This window comes from Scyliorhinus torazame, chromosome 6, assembly GCF_047496885.1.
Source record: "Scyliorhinus torazame isolate Kashiwa2021f chromosome 6, sScyTor2.1, whole genome shotgun sequence".
NCBI classification, from domain to species: Eukaryota; Metazoa; Chordata; class Chondrichthyes; order Carcharhiniformes; family Scyliorhinidae; genus Scyliorhinus; species Scyliorhinus torazame.
This window is the reverse complement of record NC_092712.1, coordinates 97193903-97213496: the sequence shown is the minus strand read 5'-3', so window position 1 is coordinate 97213496 and position 19594 is coordinate 97193903. Positions and strand designations below refer to the sequence as shown.

General features: G+C 58.0%; 1 protein-coding gene across 1 annotated transcript; it reads right to left on the bottom strand.

Moving 5' to 3' along the window:
- Positions 1 to 18757: 18757 nt before the first annotated feature.
- On the bottom strand, positions 18758 to 19364 carry LOC140425844 (large ribosomal subunit protein eL34-like). Its single transcript, XM_072510231.1, has 2 exons — positions 19103 to 19364; positions 18758 to 18867 (listed from the first exon to the last, which is right to left on the bottom strand). Exons 1-2 carry the CDS (start codon positions 19362 to 19364, stop codon positions 18758 to 18760), a joined length of 372 nt encoding a protein of 123 aa, XP_072366332.1.
- Between the last annotated feature and the right edge of the window lie 230 nt (positions 19365 to 19594).

The following is a 19594-nucleotide window of genomic DNA, read 5'->3' as shown; positions in this document are numbered from 1 at the left end:
GCTCTCCTCGCGCTCTTTAACTGTGTCCCAGCTGCATTCCTGGTGCTCTTTCACTGTGTCCCCGCCACTCTCCTCGCGCTCTTTCACTGTGTCCCCGCCACTCTCCTCGCGCTCTTTCACCCGGTGATCCCGCCGCTCTACTTGCGCTCATTCACTCTGTGTCCCCGTCGCTCTTCTCGCGCTCTTTAACTGTGTCCCTGCCGCTCTCCTCGCGCTCTTTCACTCTGTGTCCCCACCTCTTTCCTTGTGCTCTTTCACTGTGTCCCCGCCACTCTCGTCGCGCTCTTTCACTGTGTCCCCGCCACGCTCCTCGTGCTCATTCACTGTATCCCCGCCGCTCTCCTCGCGCTCTTTCACTGTGTCCCTGCTGCTTTCCTCATGCTCTTTCATTCTGCGTCCCCGTCGCTCTCCTCGCGCTATTTCGCTGTGTCCGCGCCGCTCTCCTCGCGCTCTTTCACTGTGTCCCCGATGCTCTCCTCACGCTCTTTCACTGTGTCCCCACCGCTCTCCTCGCGCTCTTTCACCCTGTGTTCTGCCGCTCACCTCGCGCTCTTTCACTCTGTGTCCCTGCCGCTCTCCTCGCGCTCTTTCATTCTGTGACCCCGCCGCTCTCCTCGCGCTCTTTCATTGTGTGTCCGTGCACCTCTCCTTGCGCTCTTTCACTGTGTTCCCGCCACTCTCCTCGCTCTCTCACTCTGTGTCCCCACCGCACTCCTCGCGCTCTTTCACTGTGTGTCTCCGCCGCTCTCCACGCGCTCTTTCTCTGTGTGCCCGTCGCTCTCCTCGCGCTCTTGCAATGTATCCCCACCGCTCTCCTCGTGCTCTTTCACTGTATCCCCACCGCTCCCCTCGCGCTCTTTCACTGTGCCCCGCCGCTCTCCTCATGCCCTTTCACTGTGTCCCCGCCGCTCTCCTCACGTTCTTTCACTGTGTCCCTGCCGCACACCTCGCGCTCTTTCACTGCGTCCCCACCGCTCTCCTCGTGCTCTTTCACTGTGTCCTCGCGCTCTTTCATTGTGTCCCCGTCGCTCTCCTCGCGCTATTTCGCTGTGTCCCCGCCGCTCTCCTCGCGCTCTTTCACTGTGACCCCGATGCTCTCCTCACGCTCTTTCACTGTGTCCCCACCGCTCTCCTCGCGCTCTTTCACCCTGTGTTCTGCCGCTCACCTCGCGCTCTTTCACTCTGTGTCCCTGCCGCTCTCCTCGCGCTCTTTCATTCTGTGTCCCCGCCGCTCTCCTCGCGCTCTTTCATTGTGTGTCCGTGCACCTCTCCTTGCGCTCTTTCAATGTGTCCCCGCCGCTCTCCTCGCTCTCTCACTCTGTGTCCCCACCGCACTCCTCGCGCCCTTTCACTCTGTGTCCCTGCCGCTCTGCTCGCGCTCTTTAACCCTGCATCCCCGCCGATCTCCTTGCGCTCTTTCACTCTGTCCCCACCGCTCCCCTAACGCTCTTTCACTGTGTCCCTGCCGCTCTCCTCGCGCTCTTTCGCCCTGCGTTCCTGCCACTCTCCTCACGCTCTTTCACTGCGTCCCCACCGTTCTCCTCGTGCTCTTTCACTGTGTCCTCGCGCTCTTTCATTGTGTCCTTGCCGCTCTCCTCTCGCTGTTTCACTGTGTCCCCGCCGCTCTCCTCGCACTCTTTCACTGTGTCCCTGCCGCTCTCCTCGCGCTCTTTCATTCTGTGTCCCCGCCGCTCTCCTCGCGCTCTTTCATTGTGTGTCCGTGCACCTCTCCTTGCGCTCTTTCAATGTGTCCCCGCCGCTCTCCTCGCTCTCTCACTCTGTGTCCCCACCGCACTCCTCGCGCCCTTTCACTCTGTGTCCCTGCCGCTCTGCTCGCGCTCTTTAACCCTGCATCCCCGCCGATCTCCTTGCGCTCTTTCACTCTGTCCCCACCGCTCCCCTAACGCTCTTTCACTGTGTCCCTGCCGCTCTCCTCGCGCTCTTTCGCCCTGCGTTCCTGCCACTCTCCTCACGCTCTTTCACTGCGTCCCCACCGCTCTCCTCGTGCTCTTTCACTGTGTCCTCGCGCTCTTTCATTGTGTCCCTGCCGCTCTCCTCTCGCTGTTTCACTGTGTCCCCGCCGCTCTCCTCGCACTCTTTCACTGTGTCCCTGCCGCTCTACTCGCGCTCTTTCACTGTGTCCCCGCCGCTCTCCTCGTGCTCTTTCATTGTGTCCCCGCCTCTCTCCTCGCGCTCTTTCACTCTGTATCCCCATCGTTCATCTTCCGTTCTGTCACTCTGTGTCCCCACCGCTCTCTTCGAGCTCTTTCACTGTGTCCCTGTCGCAGTCCTCGCGCTCTTTCACTCTGTGCCCCCGCCACTCTCCTCATGCTCATTCACTGTATCCCCGCCGCTCTCCTCGCGCTCTTTCACTCTGTGTCCCCACCGCTCTCCTCACGCTCTTTCACTGTGTCCCTGCTGCTTTCCTCACGCTCTTTCATTCTGTGTCCCCACCGCTCTCCTCGCACTCTTTCACTCTGCGTCCCCGCCACTCTCCTCGTGCTCATTCACTGTATCCCCGCCGCTCTCCTGGCGCTCTTTCACTCTGTGTCCCCACCGCTCTCCTCACGCTCTTTCACTGTGTCCCTGCTGCTTTCCTAACGCTCTTTCATTCTGTGTCCCCACCGCACTCCTCGCACTCTTTCACTCTGTGCCCCGCCGCTCCCCTCGCACTCTTTCACTCTGCGTCTCCGCCACTCTCCTCGTGCTCATTCACTGTATCCCCGCCGCTCTCCTCACGCTCTTTCACTCTGTGTCCCCACCGCTCTCCTCACGCTCTTCCACTGTGTCCCTGCTGCTTTCCTCACGCTCTTTCATTCTGTGTCCCCGTCGCTCTCCTCGTGCTATTTCGCTGTGTCCCCGCCGCTCTCCTCGCGCTCTTTCACTGTGTCCCCGATGCTCTCCTCACGCTCTTTCACTGTGTCCCCACCGCTCTCCTCGCGCTCTTTCACCCTGTGTTCTGCCGCTCACCTCGCGCTCTTTCACTCTGTGTCCCTGCCGCTCTCCTCGCGCTCTTTCATTCTGTGTCCCCGCCGCTCTCCTCGCGCTCTTTCATTGTGTGTCCGTGCACCTCTCCTTGCGCTCTTTCACTGTGTTCCCGCCGCTCTCCTCGCTCTCTCACTCTGTGTCCCCACCGCACTCCTCGCGCTCTTTCACTCTGTGTCCCTGCCGCTCTCCTCGCGCTCTTTAACCCTGCATCCCCGCCGATCTCCTTGCGCTCTTTCACTCAGACCCCACCGCTCTCCTCACGCTCTTTCACTGTGTCCCTGCCGCTCTCCTCGCGCTCTTTCGCCCTGCGTTCCTGCCACTCTCCTCGCGCTCTTTCATTGTGTCCCTGCCGCTCTCCTCAGCTCTTTCACTCTGTATCCCCACCGCTCTCCTCGCGCTCTTTTACTCAGTATCTCCACCGCTCACCTGGCGCTCTTTTACTGTGTGTCCCGCCGCTCTCCTCGCGCTCTTTCACTGTGTCTCCGCCGCTCTCCTCGTGCATTTCACTGTGTCCCCGCCGCTCTCCTTGCGCTCTTTCACTCTGTATCCCCACCGCTCTCCTCGCTCTCTTTCACTGTATCCCCACCGCTCTCCTCGCGCTCTTTTACTCTGTATCTCCACCGCTCGCCTGGCGCTCTTTTACTCTGTGTCCCGCCGCTCTCCTCGCGCTCTTTCACTGTGCCTCCGCCGCTCTCCTCGTGCTCTTTCACTGTGTCCCCGCTGCTCTCCTTGCGCTCTTTCACTCTGTATCCCCACCGCTCTCCTCGCTCTCTTTCACTGTGTCCCCACCGCTCTCATCGCGCTCTTTAACTGTGTCCCAGCTGCATTCCTCGTGCTCTTTCACTGTGTCCCCGCCACTCTCCTCGCGCTCTTTCACTGTGTCCCCGCCACTCTCGTCGCGCTCTTTCACCCGGTGATCCAGCCGCTCTACTTGCGCTCATTCACTCTGTGTCCCCGCCGCTCTTCTCGCGCTCTTTCACTGTGTCCCTGCCGCTCTCCTCGCGCTCTTTCACTCTGTGTCCCCACCTCTTTCCTTGTGGTCTTTCACTGTGTCCCTGCTGCTTTCCTCGCGCTCTTTCACTCTGTGTCCCCACCTCCGTCCTCGCGGTCTTTCACTGTGTCCCAGCTGATTACCTCGCGCTCTTTCACTGTGTCCCCGCCACTCTCCTCGCGCTCTTGCACTGTGTCCCCGCCACTCTCCTCGTGCTCATTCACTGTATCCCCGCCGCTCTCCTCGCGCTCTTTCACTCTGTGTCCTCACCTCTCTCCTCACGCTCTTTCACTGTGTCCCTGCTGCTTTCCTAACGTTCTTTCATTCTGTGTCCCCACCGCACTCCTCGCACTCTTTCATTCTGTGCCCCGCCGCTCCCCTCGCACTCTTTCACTCTGCGTCCCCGCCACTCTCCTCGTGCTCATTCACTGTATCCCCGCCGCTCTCCTCACGCTCTTTCACTGTGTCCCCACCGCTCTCCTCGCGCTCTTTCACCCTGTGTTCTGCCGCTCACCTCGCGCTCTTTCACTCTGTGTTCCTGCCTCTCTCCTCGCGCTCTTTCATTCTGTGTCCCCGCCGCTCTCCTCGCGCTCTTTCATTGTGTGTCCGTGCACCTCTCCTTGCGCTCTTTCACTGTGTTCCCGCCGCTCTCCTCGCTCTCTCACTCTGTGTCCCCACCGCACTCCTCGCGCTCTTTCACTCTGTGTCCCTGCCGCTCTCCTCGCGCTCTTTAACCCTGCATCCCCGCCGATCTCCTTGCGGTCTTTCACTCTGTCCCCACCGCTCTCCTCACGCTCTTTCACTGTGTCCCTGCCGCTCTCCTCGCGCTCTTTCGCCCTGCGTTCCTGCCACTCTCCTCGCGCTCTTTCATTGTGTCCCTGCCGCTCTCCTCGGCTCTTTCACTCTGTATCCCCACCGCTCTCCTCGCGCTCTTTTACTCAGTATCTCCACCGCTCACCTGGCGCTCTTTTACTGTGTGTCCTGCCAATCTCCTCGCGCTCTTTCACTGTGTCTCCGCCGCTCTCCTCGTGCTCTTTCACTGTGTCCCCGCCGCTCTCCTTGCGCTCTTTCACTCTGTATCCCCACCGCTCTCCTCGCTCTCTTTCACTGTATCCCCACCGCTCTCATCGCGCTCTTTAACTGTGTCCCAGCTGCATTCCTCGTGCTCTTTCACTGTGTCCCCGCCACTCTCCTCGCGCTCTTTCACTGTGTCCCCGCCACTCTCCTCGCGCTCTTTCACCCGGTGATCCCGCCGCTCTATTTGCGCTCATTCACTCTGTGTCCCCGCCGCTCTTCTCGCGCTCTTTCACTGTGTCCCTGCCGCTCTCCTCGCGCTCTTTCACTCTGTGTCCCCACCTCTTTCCTTGTGCTCTTTCACTGTGTCCCTGCTGCTTTCCTCGCGCTCTTTCACTCTGTGTCCCCGCCTCCGTCCTCGCGGTCTTTCACTGTGTCCCAGCTGATTACCTCGCGCTCTTTCACTGTGTCCCCGCCACTCTCCTCGTGCTCATTCACTGTATCCCCGCCGCTCTCCTCGCGCTCTTTCACTCTGTGTCCCCACCGCTCTCCTCACGCTCTTTCACTGTGTCCCTGCTGCTTTCCTAACGTTCTTTCATTCTGTGTCCCCACCGCACTCCTCGCACTCTTTCATTCTGTGCCCCGCCGCTCCCCTCGCACTCTTTCACTCTGCGCCCCGCCACTCTCCTCGTGCTCATTCACTGTATCCCCGCCACTCTCCTCGCGGTCTTTCACTCTGTGTCCCCACCGCTCTCCTCACGCTCTTCCACTGTGTCCCTGCTGCTTTCCTCATGCTCTTTCATTCTGTGTCCCCGTCGCTCTCCTCGTGCTATTTCGCTGTGTCCCCGCCGCTCTACTCGCGCTCTTTCACTGTGTCCCCGATGGTCTCCTCACGCTCTTTCACTGTGTCCCCACCGCTCTCCTCGCGCTCTTTCACCCTGTGTTCTGCCGCTACCTCGCGCTCTTTCACTCTGTGTCCCTGCCGCTCTCCTCGCGCTCTTTCATTCTGTGTCCCCGCCGCTCTCCTCGCGCTCTTTCATTGTGTGTCCGTGCACTTCTCCTTGCGCTCTTTCACTGTGTTCCCGCCGCTCTCCTCGCTCTCTCACTCTGTGTCCCCACCGCACTCCTCGCGCTCTTTCACTCTGTGTCCCTGCCGCTCTCCTCGCGCTCTTTAACCCTGCATCCCCGCCGATCTCCTTGCACTCTTTCACTCTGTCCCCACGGCTCTCCTCACGCTCTTTCACTGTGTCCCTGCCGCTCTCCTCGCGCTCTTTCGCCCTGCGTTCCTGCCACTCTCCTCGCGCTCTTTCATTGTGTCCCTGCCGCTCTCCTCGGCTCTTTCACTCTGTATCCCCACCGCTCTCCTCGCGCTCTTTTACTCAGTATCTCCACCGCTCACCTGGAGCTCTTTTACTGTGTGTCCCGCCGCTCTCCTCGCGCTCTTTCACTGTGTCTCCGCCGCTCTCCTCGTGCTCTTTCACTGTGTCCCCGCCGCTCTCCTTGCGCTCTTTCACTCTGTATCCCCACCGCTCTCCTCGCTCTCTTTCACTGTGTCCCCACCGCTCTCCTCGCGCTCTTTAACTGTGTCCCAGCTGCATTCCTCGTGCTCTTTCACTGTGTCCCCGCCACTCTCCTCGCGCTCTTTCACTGTGTCCCCACCACTCTCCTCGCGCTCTTTCACTGTGTCCCCGCCACTCTCCTCGCGCTCTTCCACCCGGTGATCCCGCCGCTCTACATGCGCTCATTCACTCTGTGTCCCTGCCGCTCTTCTCGCGCTCTTTCACTGTGTCCCTGCCGCTCTCCTCGCGCTCGTTCACTCTGTGTCCCCACCTCTTTCCTTGCACTCTTTCACTGTGTCCCTGCTGCTTTCCTCACGCTCTTTCACTCTTTGTCCCCACCTCTGTCCTCGCGGTCTTTCACTGTGTCCCAGCTGATTACCTCGCGCTCTTTCACTGTGTGCCCGCCACTCTCCTCGCGCTCTTTCACTCTGTGTCCCCACCTCCGTCCTCGCGGTCTTTCACTGTGTCCCAGCTGATTACCTCGCGCTCTTTCACTGTGTCCCCGCCACTCTCCTCGCGCTCTTGCACTGTGTCCCCGCCACTCTCTTCGTGCTCATTCACTGTATCCCCGCCGCTCTCCTCGCGCTCTTTCACTCTGTGTCCTCACCTCTCTCCTCACGCTCTTTCACTGTGTCCCTGCTGCTTTCCTAACGTTCTTTCATTCTGTGTCCCCACCGCACTCCTCGCACTCTTTCATTCTGTGCCCCGCCGCTCCCCTCGCACTCTTTCACTCTGCGTCCCCGCCACTCTCCTCGTGCTCATTCACTGTATCCCCGCCGCTCTCCTCACGCTCTTTCACTGTGTCCCCACCGCTCTCCTCGCGCTCTTTCACCCTGTGTTCTGCCGCTCACCTCGCGCTCTTTCACTCTGTGTTCCTGCCTCTCTCCTCGCGCTCTTTCATTCTGTGTCCCCGCCGCTCTCCTCGCGCTCTTTCATTGTGTGTCCGTGCACCTCTCCTTGCGCTCTTTCACTGTGTTCCCGCCGCTCTCCTCGCTCTCTCACTCTGTGTCCCCACCGCACTCCTCGCGCTCTTTCACTCTGTGTCCCTGCCGCTCTCCTCGCGCTCTTTAACCCTGCATCCCCGCCGATCTCCTTGCGGTCTTTCACTCTGTCCCCACCGCTCTCCTCACGCTCTTTCACTGTGTCCCTGCCGCTCTCCTCGCGCTCTTTCGCCCTGCGTTCCTGCCACTCTCCTCGCGCTCTTTCATTGTGTCCCTGCCGCTCTCCTCGGCTCTTTCACTCTGTATCCCCACCGCTCTCCTCGCGCTCTTTTACTCAGTATCTCCACCGCTCACCTGGCGCTCTTTTACTGTGTGTCCTGCCAATCTCCTCGCGCTCTTTCACTGTGTCTCCGCCGCTCTCCTCGTGCTCTTTCACTGTGTCCCCGCCGCTCTCCTTGCGCTCTTTCACTCTGTATCCCCACCGCTCTCCTCGCTCTCTTTCACTGTATCCCCACCGCTCTCATCGCGCTCTTTAACTGTGTCCCAGCTGCATTCCTCGTGCTCTTTCACTGTGTCCCCGCCACTCTCCTCGCGCTCTTTCACTGTGTCCCCGCCACTCTCCTCGCGCTCTTTCACCCGGTGATCCCGCCGCTCTATTTGCGCTCATTCACTCTGTGTCCCCGCCGCTCTTCTCGCGCTCTTTCACTGTGTCCCTGCCGCTCTCCTCGCGCTCTTTCACTCTGTGTCCCCACCTCTTTCCTTGTGCTCTTTCACTGTGTCCCTGCTGCTTTCCTCGCGCTCTTTCACTCTGTGTCCCCGCCTCCGTCCTCGCGGTCTTTCACTGTGTCCCAGCTGATTACCTCGCGCTCTTTCACTGTGTCCCCGCCACTCTCCTCGTGCTCATTCACTGTATCCCCGCCGCTCTCCTCGCGCTCTTTCACTCTGTGTCCCCACCGCTCTCCTCACGCTCTTTCACTGTGTCCCTGCTGCTTTCCTAACGTTCTTTCATTCTGTGTCCCCACCGCACTCCTCGCACTCTTTCATTCTGTGCCCCGCCGCTCCCCTCGCACTCTTTCACTCTGCGCCCCGCCACTCTCCTCGTGCTCATTCACTGTATCCCCGCCACTCTCCTCGCGCTCTTTCACTCTGTGTCCCCACCGCTCTCCTCACGCTCTTCCACTGTGTCCCTGCTGCTTTCCTCATGCTCTTTCATTCTGTGTCCCCGTCGCTCTCCTCGTGCTATTTCGCTGTGTCCCCGCCGCTCTACTCGCGCTCTTTCACTGTGTCCCCGATGGTCTCCTCACGCTCTTTCACTGTGTCCCCACCGCTCTCCTCGCGCTCTTTCACCCTGTGTTCTGCCGCTACCTCGCGCTCTTTCACTCTGTGTCCCTGCCGCTCTCCTCGCGCTCTTTCATTCTGTGTCCCCGCCGCTCTCCTCGCGCTCTTTCATTGTGTGTCCGTGCACTTCTCCTTGCGCTCTTTCACTGTGTTCCCGCCGCTCTCCTCGCTCTCTCACTCTGTGTCCCCACCGCACTCCTCGCGCTCTTTCACTCTGTGTCCCTGCCGCTCTCCTCGCGCTCTTTAACCCTGCATCCCCGCCGATCTCCTTGCACTCTTTCACTCTGTCCCCACCGCTCTCCTCACGCTCTTTCACTGTGTCCCTGCCGCTCTCCTCGCGCTCTTTCGCCCTGCGTTCCTGCCACTCTCCTCGCGCTCTTTCATTGTGTCCCTGCCGCTCTCCTCGGCTCTTTCACTCTGTATCCCCACCGCTCTCCTCGCGCTCTTTTACTCAGTATCTCCACCGCTCACCTGGAGCTCTTTTACTGTGTGTCCCGCCGCTCTCCTCGCGCTCTTTCACTGTGTCTCCGCCGCTCTCCTCGTGCTCTTTCACTGTGTCCCCGCCGCTCTCCTTGCGCTCTTTCACTCTGTATCCCCACCGCTCTCCTCGCTCTCTTTCACTGTGTCCCCACCGCTCTCCTCGCGCTCTTTAACTGTGTCCCAGCTGCATTCCTCGTGCTCTTTCACTGTGTCCCCGCCACTCTCCTCGCGCTCTTTCACTGTGTCCCCGCCACTCTCCTCGCGCTCTTTCACTGTGTCCCCGCCACTCTCCTCGCGCTCTTCCACCCGGTGATCCCGCCGCTCTACATGCGCTCATTCACTCTGTGTCCCTGCCGCTCTTCTCGCGCTCTTTCACTGTGTCCCTGCCGCTCTCCTCGCGCTCGTTCACTCTGTGTCCCCACCTCTTTCCTTGCACTCTTTCACTGTGTCCCTGCTGCTTTCCTCACGCTCTTTCACTCTTTGTCCCCACCTCTGTCCTCGCGGTCTTTCACTGTGTCCCAGCTGATTACCTCGCGCTCTTTCACTGTGTCCCCGCCACTCTCCTCGCGCTCTTTCACTGTGTCCCCGCCACTCACCTCGCGCTCTTTCACTGTGTCCCCGTTGCTCTCCGCGCGCCCTTTCACTGTGTCCCCATCGCTCTCCTCGCGCTCTTTCACCCTGTGTTCCGCCGCTCACCCCGCGCTCTTTCACTCTGTGTCCCTGCCGCTCTCCTCGTGCTCTTTCATTCTGTGTCCCCGCCACTCTCCTCACGCTCTTTCATTCTGTGTCCGTGCCGCTCTCCTCGCGCTCTTTTACTGTGTCCCCGCCGCTCTCCTCGCTCTCTTTCACTCTGTGTCCCTGCCGCTCTCCTCGCGCTCTTTCACCCTGCGTCCCGGCCGATCTCCTTGCGCTCTTTCACTGTGTCTCTGCCGCTCGCCTCGTGCTCTTTTACTGTGTCCCCACTGCTCTCCTTGCGCTCTTTCACTCTGTGTCCCCACCACTCTCTTTTCGGCCTTTCACTGTGTCACCGTCACTCTCCTCGCGCACTTTCACTCTATCCCTGCCGCTCTCCTCGGCTCTTTCACTCTGTATCCCCACCACACTCCTCGCGCTCTTTCACTCTGTATCTCCGCCGCTCGCCTCGTGCTCTTTCACTGTCTCCCTGCCGCTCTCCTCGCGCTCTTTCACTGTGTCCCCGATGCTCTCCTCACGCTCTTTCACTCTGTATCCCCACCGCTCTCCTTTGCGCTCTTTCGCTGTATCCCCGCCACTCTCATCACGCTGTTTCACTCTGTATCCCCACCGCTCTCCTTTGCGCTCTTTCGCTGTATCCCCACCACTCTCATCACGCTGTTTCACTCTGTATCCCCACCGCTCTCCTCGCGCTCTTTCACTGTATCTCCGCCGCTCTCCTCGCGCTCTTTCATTATGTCCCTGCCGCTCTCCTTGCGCTCTTTCACTCTGTGACCCCACCGCTCTCCTTCGCGCTCTTTCACTGTGTCCCCACCGCTCTCCTTGCGCTCTTTCATTCTGTGACCCCACCGCTCTCCTTCGCGCTCTTTCACTGTGTCCCCACCGCTCTCCTTGCGCTCTTTCACTCTGTATCCCCACCGCTCTCCTTTGCGCTCTTTCGCTGTATCCCCACCACTCTCATCACGCTGTTTCACTCTGTATCCCCACCGCTCTCCTCGCGCTCTTTCACTGTATCTCCGCCGCTCTCCTCGCGCTCTTTCACTATGTCCCTGCCGCTCTCCTTGCGCTCTTTCATTCTGTGTCCCCACTGCTCTCCTTGCGCTCTTTCACTCTGTGTCCCCACCACTCTCTTTTCGGCCTTTCACTGTGTCACCGTCACTCTCCTCGCGCACTTTCACTCTATCCCTGCCGCTCTCCTCGGCTCTTTCACTCTGTATCCCCACCACACTCCTCGCGCTCTTTCACTCTGTATCTCCGCCGCTCGCCTCGTGCTCTTTCACTGTCTCCCTGCCGCTCTCCTCGCGCTCTTTCACTGTGTCCCCGATGCTCTCCTCACGCTCTTTCACTCTGTATCCCCACCGCTCTCCTTTGCGCTCTTTCGCTGTATCCCCGCCACTCTCATCACGCTGTTTCACTCTGTATCCCCACCGCTCTCCTTTGCGCTCTTTCGCTGTATCCCCACCACTCTCATCACGCTGTTTCACTCTGTATCCCCACCGCTCTCCTCGCGCTCTTTCACTGTATCTCCGCCGCTCTCCTCGCGCTCTTTCATTATGTCCCTGCCGCTCTCCTTGCGCTCTTTCACTCTGTGACCCCACCGCTCTCCGTCGCGCTCTTTCACTGTGTCCCCACCGCTCTCCTTGCGCTCTTTCATTCTGTGACCCCACCGCTCTCCTTCGCGCTCTTTCACTGTGTCCCCACCGCTCTCCTTGCGCTCTTTCACTCTGTATCCCCACCGCTCTCCTTTGCGCTCTTTCGCTGTATCCCCACCACTCTCATCACGCTGTTTCACTCTGTATCCCCACCGCTCTCCTCGCGCTCTTTCACTGTATCTCCGCCGCTCTCCTCGCGCTCTTTCACTATGTCCCTGCCGCTCTCCTTGCGCTCTTTCATTCTGTGACCCCACCGCTCTCCTTCGCGCTCTTTCACTCTGTGACCCCACCGCTCTCCTTCGCGCTCTTTCACTGTGACCCCACCGCTCTCCTTCGCGCTCTTTCACTGTGTCCCCACCGCTCTCCTTGCGCTCTTTCATTCTGTGACCCCAACGCTCTCCTTCGCGCTCTTTCACTGTGTCCCCACCGCTCTCCTTGCGCTCTTTCACTCTGTATCCCCACCGCTCTCCTTTGCGCTCTTTCGCTGTATCCCCACCACTCTCATCACGCTGTTTCACTCTGTATCCCCACCGCTCTCCTCGCGCTCTTTCACTGTATCTCCGCCGCTCTCCTCGCGCTCTTTCACTATGTCCCTGCCGCTCTCCTTGCGCTCTTTCATTCTGTGACCCCACCGCTCTCCTTCGCGCTCTTTCACTCTGTGACCCCACCGCTCTCCTTCGCGCTCTTTCACTGTGACCCCACCGGTCTCCTTCGCGCTCTTTCACTGTGTTCCCACCGCTCTCCTCGCTCTCTCACTCTGTGTCCCCACCGCACTCCTCGCGCTCTTTCACTCTGTGTCCCTGCCGCTCTCCTCGCGCTCTTTAACCCTGCATCCCCGCCGATCTCCTTGCACTCTTTCACTCTGTCCCCACCGCTCTCCTCACGCTCTTTCACTGTGTCCCTGCCGCTCTCCTCGCGCTCTTTCGCCCTGCGTTCCTGCCACTTTCCTCGCGCTCTTTCATTGTGTCCCTGCCGCTCTCCTCGGCTCTTTCACTCTGTATCCCCACCGCTCTCCTCGCGCTCTTTTACTCAGTATCTCCACCGCTCACCTGGCGCTCTTTTACTGTGTGTCCCGCCGCTCTCCTCGCGCTCTTTCACTGTGTCTCCGCCGCTCTCCTCGTGCTCTTTCACTGTGTCCCCGCCGCTCTCCTTGCGCTCTTTCACTCTGTATCCCCACCGCTCTCCTCGCTCTCTTTCACTGTGTCCCCACCGCTCTCCTCGCGCTCTTTAACTGTGTCCCAGCTGCATTCCTCGTGCTCTTTCACTGTGTCCCCGCCACTCTCCTCGCGCTCTTTCACTGTGTCCCCGCCACTCTCCTCGCGCTCTTCCACCCGGTGATCCCGCCGCTCTACATGCGCTCATTCACTCTGTGTCCCTGCCGCTCTTCTCGCGCTCTTTCACTGTGTCCCTGCCGCTCTCCTCGCGCTCTTTCATTCTGTGTCCCCACCTCTTTCCTTGCACTCTTTCACTGTGTCCCTGCTGCTTTCCTCACGCTCTTTCACTCTTTGTCCCCACCTCTGTCCTCGCGGTCTTTCACTGTGTCCCAGCTGATTACCTCGCGCTCTTTCACTGTGTCCCCGCCACTCTCCTCGCGCTCTTTCACTGTGTCCCCGCCACTCACCTCGCGCTCTTTCACTGTGTCCCCGTTGCTCTCCGCGCGCCCTTTCACTGTGTCCCCATCGCTCTCCTCGCGCTCTTTCACCCTGTGTTCCGCCGCTCACCCCGCGCTCTTTCACTCTGTGTCCCTGCCGCTCTCCTCGTGCTCTTTCATTCTGTGTCCCCGCCACTCTCCTCACGCTCTTTCATTGTGTGTTCGTGCCGCTCTCCTCGCGCTCTTTTACTGTGTCCCCGCCGCTCTCCTCGCTCTCTTTCACTCTGTGTCCCTGCCGCTCTCCTCGCGCTCTTTCACCCTGCGTCCCGGCCGATCTCCTTGCGCTCTTTCACTGTGTCTCTGCCGCTCGCCTCGTGCTCTTTTACTGTGTCCCCACTGCTCTCCTTGCGCTCTTTCACTCTGTGTCCCCACCACTCTCTTTTCGGCCTTTCACTGTGTCACCGTCACTCTCCTCGCGCACTTTCACTCTATCCCTGCCGCTCTCCTCGGCTCTTTCACTCTGTATCCCCACCACACTCCTCGCGCTCTTTCACTCTGTATCTCCGCCGCTCGCCTCGTGCTCTTTCACTGTCTCCCTGCCGCTCTCCTCGCGCTCTTTCACTGTGTCCCCGATGCTCTCCTCACGCTCTTTCACTCTGTATCCCCACCGCTCTCCTTTGCGCTCTTTCGCTGTATCCCCGCCACTCTCATCACGCTGTTTCACTCTGTATCCCCACCGCTCTCCTTTGCGCTCTTTCGCTGTATCCCCACCACTCTCATCACGCTGTTTCACTCTGTATCCCCACCGCTCTCCTCGCGCTCTTTCACTGTATCTCCGCCGCTCTCCTCGCGCTCTTTCATTATGTCCCTGCCGCTCTCCTTGCGCTCTTTCACTCTGTGACCCCACCGCTCTCCTTCGCGCTCTTTCACTGTGTCCCCACCGCTCTCCTTGCGCTCTTTCATTCTGTGACCCCACCGCTCTCCTTCGCGCTCTTTCACTGTGTCCCCACCGCTCTCCTTGCGCTCTTTCACTCTGTATCCCCACCGCTCTCCTTTGCGCTCTTTCGCTGTATCCCCACCACTCTCATCACGCTGTTTCACTCTGTATCCCCACCGCTCTCCTCGCGCTCTTTCACTGTATCTCCGCCGCTCTCCTCGCGCTCTTTCACTATGTCCCTGCCGCTCTCCTTGCGCTCTTTCATTCTGTGACCCCACCGCTCTCCTTCGCGCTCTTTCACTCTGTGACCCCACCGCTCTCCTTCGCGCTCTTTCACTGTGACCCCACCGCTCTCCTTCGCGCTCTTTCACTATGTCCCTGCCGCTCTCCTTGCGCTCTTTCACTCTGTGACCCCACCGGTCTCCTTCGCGCTCTTTCACTGTGTTCCCACCGCTCTCCTCGCTCTCTCACTCTGTGTCCCCACCGCACTCCTCGCGCTCTTTCACTCTGTGTCCCTGCCGCTCTCCTCGCGCTCTTTAACCCTGCATCCCCGCCGATCTCCTTGCACTCTTTCACTCTGTCCCCACCGCTCTCCTCACGCTCTTTCACTGTGTCCCTGCCGCTCTCCTCGCGCTCTTTCGCCCTGCGTTCCTGCCACTTTCCTCGCGCTCTTTCATTGTGTCCCTGCCGCTCTCCTCGGCTCTTTCACTCTGTATCCCCACCGCTCTCCTCGCGCTCTTTTACTCAGTATCTCCACCGCTCACCTGGCGCTCTTTTACTGTGTGTCCCGCCGCTCTCCTCGCGCTCTTTCACTGTGTCTCCGCCGCTCTCCTCGTGCTCTTTCACTGTGTCCCCGCCGCTCTCCTTGCGCTCTTTCACTCTGTATCCCCACCGCTCTCCTCGCTCTCTTTCACTGTGTCCCCACCGCTCTCCTCGCGCTCTTTAACTGTGTCCCAGCTGCATTCCTCGTGCTCTTTCACTGTGTCCCCGCCACTCTCCTCGCGCTCTTTCACTGTGTCCCCGCCACTCTCCTCGCGCTCTTCCACCCGGTGATCCCGCCGCTCTACATGCGCTCATTCACTCTGTGTCCCTGCCGCTCTTCTCGCGCTCTTTCACTGTGTCCCTGCCGCTCTCCTCGCGCTCTTTCATTCTGTGTCCCCACCTCTTTCCTTGCACTCTTTCACTGTGTCCCTGCTGCTTTCCTCACGCTCTTTCACTCTTTGTCCCCACCTCTGTCCTCGCGGTCTTTCACTGTGTCCCAGCTGATTACCTCGCGCTCTTTCACTGTGTCCCCGCCACTCTCCTCGCGCTCTTTCACTGTGTCCCCGCCACTCACCTCGCGCTCTTTCACTGTGTCCCCGTTGCTCTCCGCGCGCCCTTTCACTGTGTCCCCATCGCTCTCCTCGCGCTCTTTCACCCTGTGTTCCGCCGCTCACCCCGCGCTCTTTCACTCTGTGTCCCTGCCGCTCTCCTCGTGCTCTTTCATTCTGTGTCCCCGCCACTCTCCTCACGCTCTTTCATTGTGTGTTCGTGCCGCTCTCCTCGCGCTCTTTTACTGTGTCCCCGCCGCTCTCCTCGCTCTCTTTCACTCTGTGTCCCTGCCGCTCTCCTCGCGCTCTTTCACCCTGCGTCCCGGCCGATCTCCTTGCGCTCTTTCACTGTGTCTCTGCCGCTCGCCTCTGTGACCCCACCGGTCTCCTTCGCGCTCTTTCACTGTGACCCCACCGCTCTCCTCGCGCTCTTTCACTATGTCCCTGCCGCTCTCCTTGCGCTCTTTCACTCTGTGACCCCACCGCTCTCCTTCGCGCTCTTTCACTGTGTCCCCACCGCTCTCCTCGTGCTCTTTCACTCTGTATCCCCACCGCTTTCCTTTGCGCTCTTTCGCTGTATCCCCACCACTCTCATCATGCTGTTTCACTCTGTATCCCCACCGCTCTCCTCGCGCTCTTTCACTGTATCTCCGCCGCTCTCCTCGCGCTCTTTCATTATGTCCCTGCCGCTCTCCTTGCGCTCTTTCACTCTGTGACCCCACCGCTCTCCTTCGCGCTCTTTCACTGTGTCCCCACCGCTCTCCTTGCGCTCTTTCACTCTGTGACCCCACCGCTCTCCTTCGCGCTCTTTCACTGTGACCCCACCGCTCTCCTTCGCGCTCTTTCACTATGTCCCTGCCGCTCTCCTTGCGCTCTTTCATTCTGTGACCCCACCGCTCTCCTTCGCGCTCTTTCACTGTGACCCCACCGCTCTCCTCGCGCCCTTTCCCTCTGTGTCTCCGCCGCTCTCCTCGCGCTCTTTCACCCTGTGACCCCACCGCTCTCCTCGCGCTCTTTCACGCTGTGTCTCCGCCGCTCTCCTCGCGCTCTTTCACCCTGTGACCCCACCGCTCTCCTCGCGCTCTTTCACTCTGTGACCCCACCGCTCTTCTTGCCCTCTTTCACCCTGTGACCCCGCCACTCTCCTCGTGCTCTTTCACTGAGCCAGGGTTCCTAGTATGGAACCCTGGCTCAAAAGACCCACTGCTGGGCAGCACGGTGGCAAAGTGGTTTGCATTGCTGCCTCCGGCCCTGTGGACCTGGGTTCGAATTCCGGCCCTGGGTCACTGTCCATGTGGAGTTTGCACATTCTCCCCATGTCTGCATGGGTTTCACCCCCACAACCCAAAGATGTGCAGGTTAGGTGGATTGGCTACACTAAAAAATGCCCCTTAATTAGAAAAAATAATTGGGTACTCGACATTTTTTAAAAAAAATGACCCGCCACTAAATGCACGCATTCAATCTGCACAGCACTCAGTTCCCCTGTGGGTTTGGTAACCTGTAGGTATAACTGAGATTTTACCCATGCCCTTCCTGGGGGAGCAGCAGCATGAGAACAACATTTAACCCCTGGAGATTGTTCCTCCACACAGATTGATCAGGGAAGACCATGTTCCTGCATCTCCACCTCCCGCCAATTGCCACTCGCCCAGATTAAACCCATATCCCTCAACATCTTTATTATGCCAAAACGTTTTGAAGTAACTTTGGAATTCAGTTACTGAGAGTGCCTGACCTGCACTCGTGTTGTTGAATCGCAATCACTCCAGACCCTCCAATCACAGCAACATCTTCCTACAAGTGTTCTGATCCCAGTTGAAGTTATAACTGGGCGGACGGACAGAATGGAACCCTGGTTCAAAAGACCGTAACTTCTACTTTTTTCACTAAAACATGGAGGAACAGGCACAGAGCTGCTAATTAGTTTTAAAAACAAGAAAAAAAACATTTATTAAACATGAAAAGTTGGATTATTATACAATAGCCTTTTGCTCCCTTTACTTTAACAATTACACCAAGATTTTAAGATTAACATAGATTATAAAATACATCTTAAGCTACAATGGTCTCATTCACACACAAATTCCCTTTCAAGCACACAAGATGACTTGTGGTAAGACACACTCCTCTCTGAACCTGTGGATTTCTCCTCAAAATACCCCAAGATGATTCTTATACCGTGAGCCACCTTGTCTCACTGAACACCGTCTTGCACGAGTGATTTCAGATTCCGCTTTCAAAAGTCACACTTGCAAACCTTGTTTTAAATTATGCTTTCCTTCTGCTGCTTTCATCAAGATTTCACTTTCAGGTTTCACACCTCTCCCTTCAGGTTTCCTTTGTCTGAAAGTGAGGCGGCGATGCGATGGATCACACACCCTGCCTATGCACAGGGCCTGTGCTGGCCGATGCCTGTGGACCGTACTTGGGTACCAATCAGAGCCTGATCGCTCTGCATTTGCTGAAGGCTCATTTGCACATATCAGCAGGCAATGCAGAGCGATATCAGACTCTGGTCGAGTCCCCTCAGAGCAGGAAAACACTGATCCAAAGTTGTTGCGATGACAAGAAGGGAGAGAGGCAGCAGTCAAAGCAAAGATTTCCTGTGTTTTTGCGAAAAAAACAGCAGGTTTCTCGATCTCAAAGAACAAAGAACAGTACAGCACAGGAACAGGCCCGTCGGCCCTCCAAGCCTGCGCCGATCATGTGTCCTATCTAGACCAACCGCCTGTATCCTTCTATACCCCGTCTGTTCATGTGCCTATCCAGATAAGTCTTAACGGTCGCTAGCGTATCTGCCTCAACCACCTCACTTGACAGTGCATTCCGGGCCAACACCACCCTTTGTGTAAAGAAAACTCCCCCGCTCATCTCTACTGAACCTATCCCCCTTCACCTTGAACTTGTGCCCTCTTGTAGATGTCATTTACGCTCTGGGAAAAAGCCTCCAACCGTTCACCCTATCTATACCCATCATCATTTTATATACTTCTATCGGGTCACCCCTCAGACTCCGTCTCTCTAGGGAGAACAATCACAGTTTATTCAATCTCTCCTCATAGCTAATATCCTCCATACCAGGCAACATTCTGGTAAATCTTTTCTGTTCTCTCTCCAAAGCCTCCATGTCCTTCTGGTAGTGTGGTGACCAGCATTGGACACCCGCGGGTGTGAGGGTGCGCTACCAGCAGAACGGAGAATCCCACCGACGGAGAGTCCCGCCCATGAAATTTTTGCCGATTTGTTTTTTACTTCCATGTTTATACAAAACTACACAGTTCACTTTGGTTCTGGCTTTGTGCTTGGGCCTTCAGTACTTTGGTCACTATCTTCTGCTCCTCAATAGTGAATGCATGCTTAATTCTGTCATGTACGCACTTTTTAAAAATAAATTTAGAGTACCCAATTCATTTTTTCCAATTAAAGGACAATTTAGCGTGGCCAATCCACCTACCCTGCACATCTTTGGGTTGTGGGGGCGAAACCCACGCAGACACGGGGAGAATGTACAAACTCCACACGGACAGCGCCCCAGAGCCGGGATCGAACCTGGGACCTTGGCGGCGTGGGGCAGCAGGGCTAACCCACTGCGCCGCCCTTGTCATGTACACACTTGGCGCGCATGGATCCATCATAAGCTCGACTGACATACTTCTTGGTCTTTGACAATCTCATTACGACCTTGGGTCTGACAGCCCGAATACCATGGAGTCTTCCAGAACAGATGCCACAGGTGGAATTTGGTGCTTTGCCCACCTTCCTGGTATACAGGAACACACTGCGGTTAATAGGTCTGCGAGCCAATCTTTTCTTGTTGGAAGCGGTGTTGTAGGACAGCCTATTGCAGTATGTCAGGAGCTGAATCATCCTTTAAAGCTGCACCCAGCGCGAGACATTTTATTGACCATTGCCCACGAGCAGTTGCCACATTCTGCAGATTTCTGCTCGCATAGTTTTTTTTCCTACCAGTATGACGGTAGTGATCTGCACGTAAAGCAAGGACACGTGAAGTGAGGTGCATCTGCTTGCACACAACACTGACTGTGAGAGCCATGTGCACAAATTGTAGATATTTATTCTGCTTTTACCTTTTGAAG

Bases quoted from the DNA above. Each gene is read 5' to 3' on its own strand.
- LOC140425844 (XM_072510231.1), bottom strand. From the start codon at position 19,364: ATGATTCAGCTCCTGACATACTGCAATAGGCTGTCCTACAACACCGCT. The intron at 18,868-19,102 runs ATGACAAGGGCG...AAAAGTGCGTAC, and splicing joins CATGCGCGCCAAGTGTGTAC to ATGACAGAATTAAGCATGCA.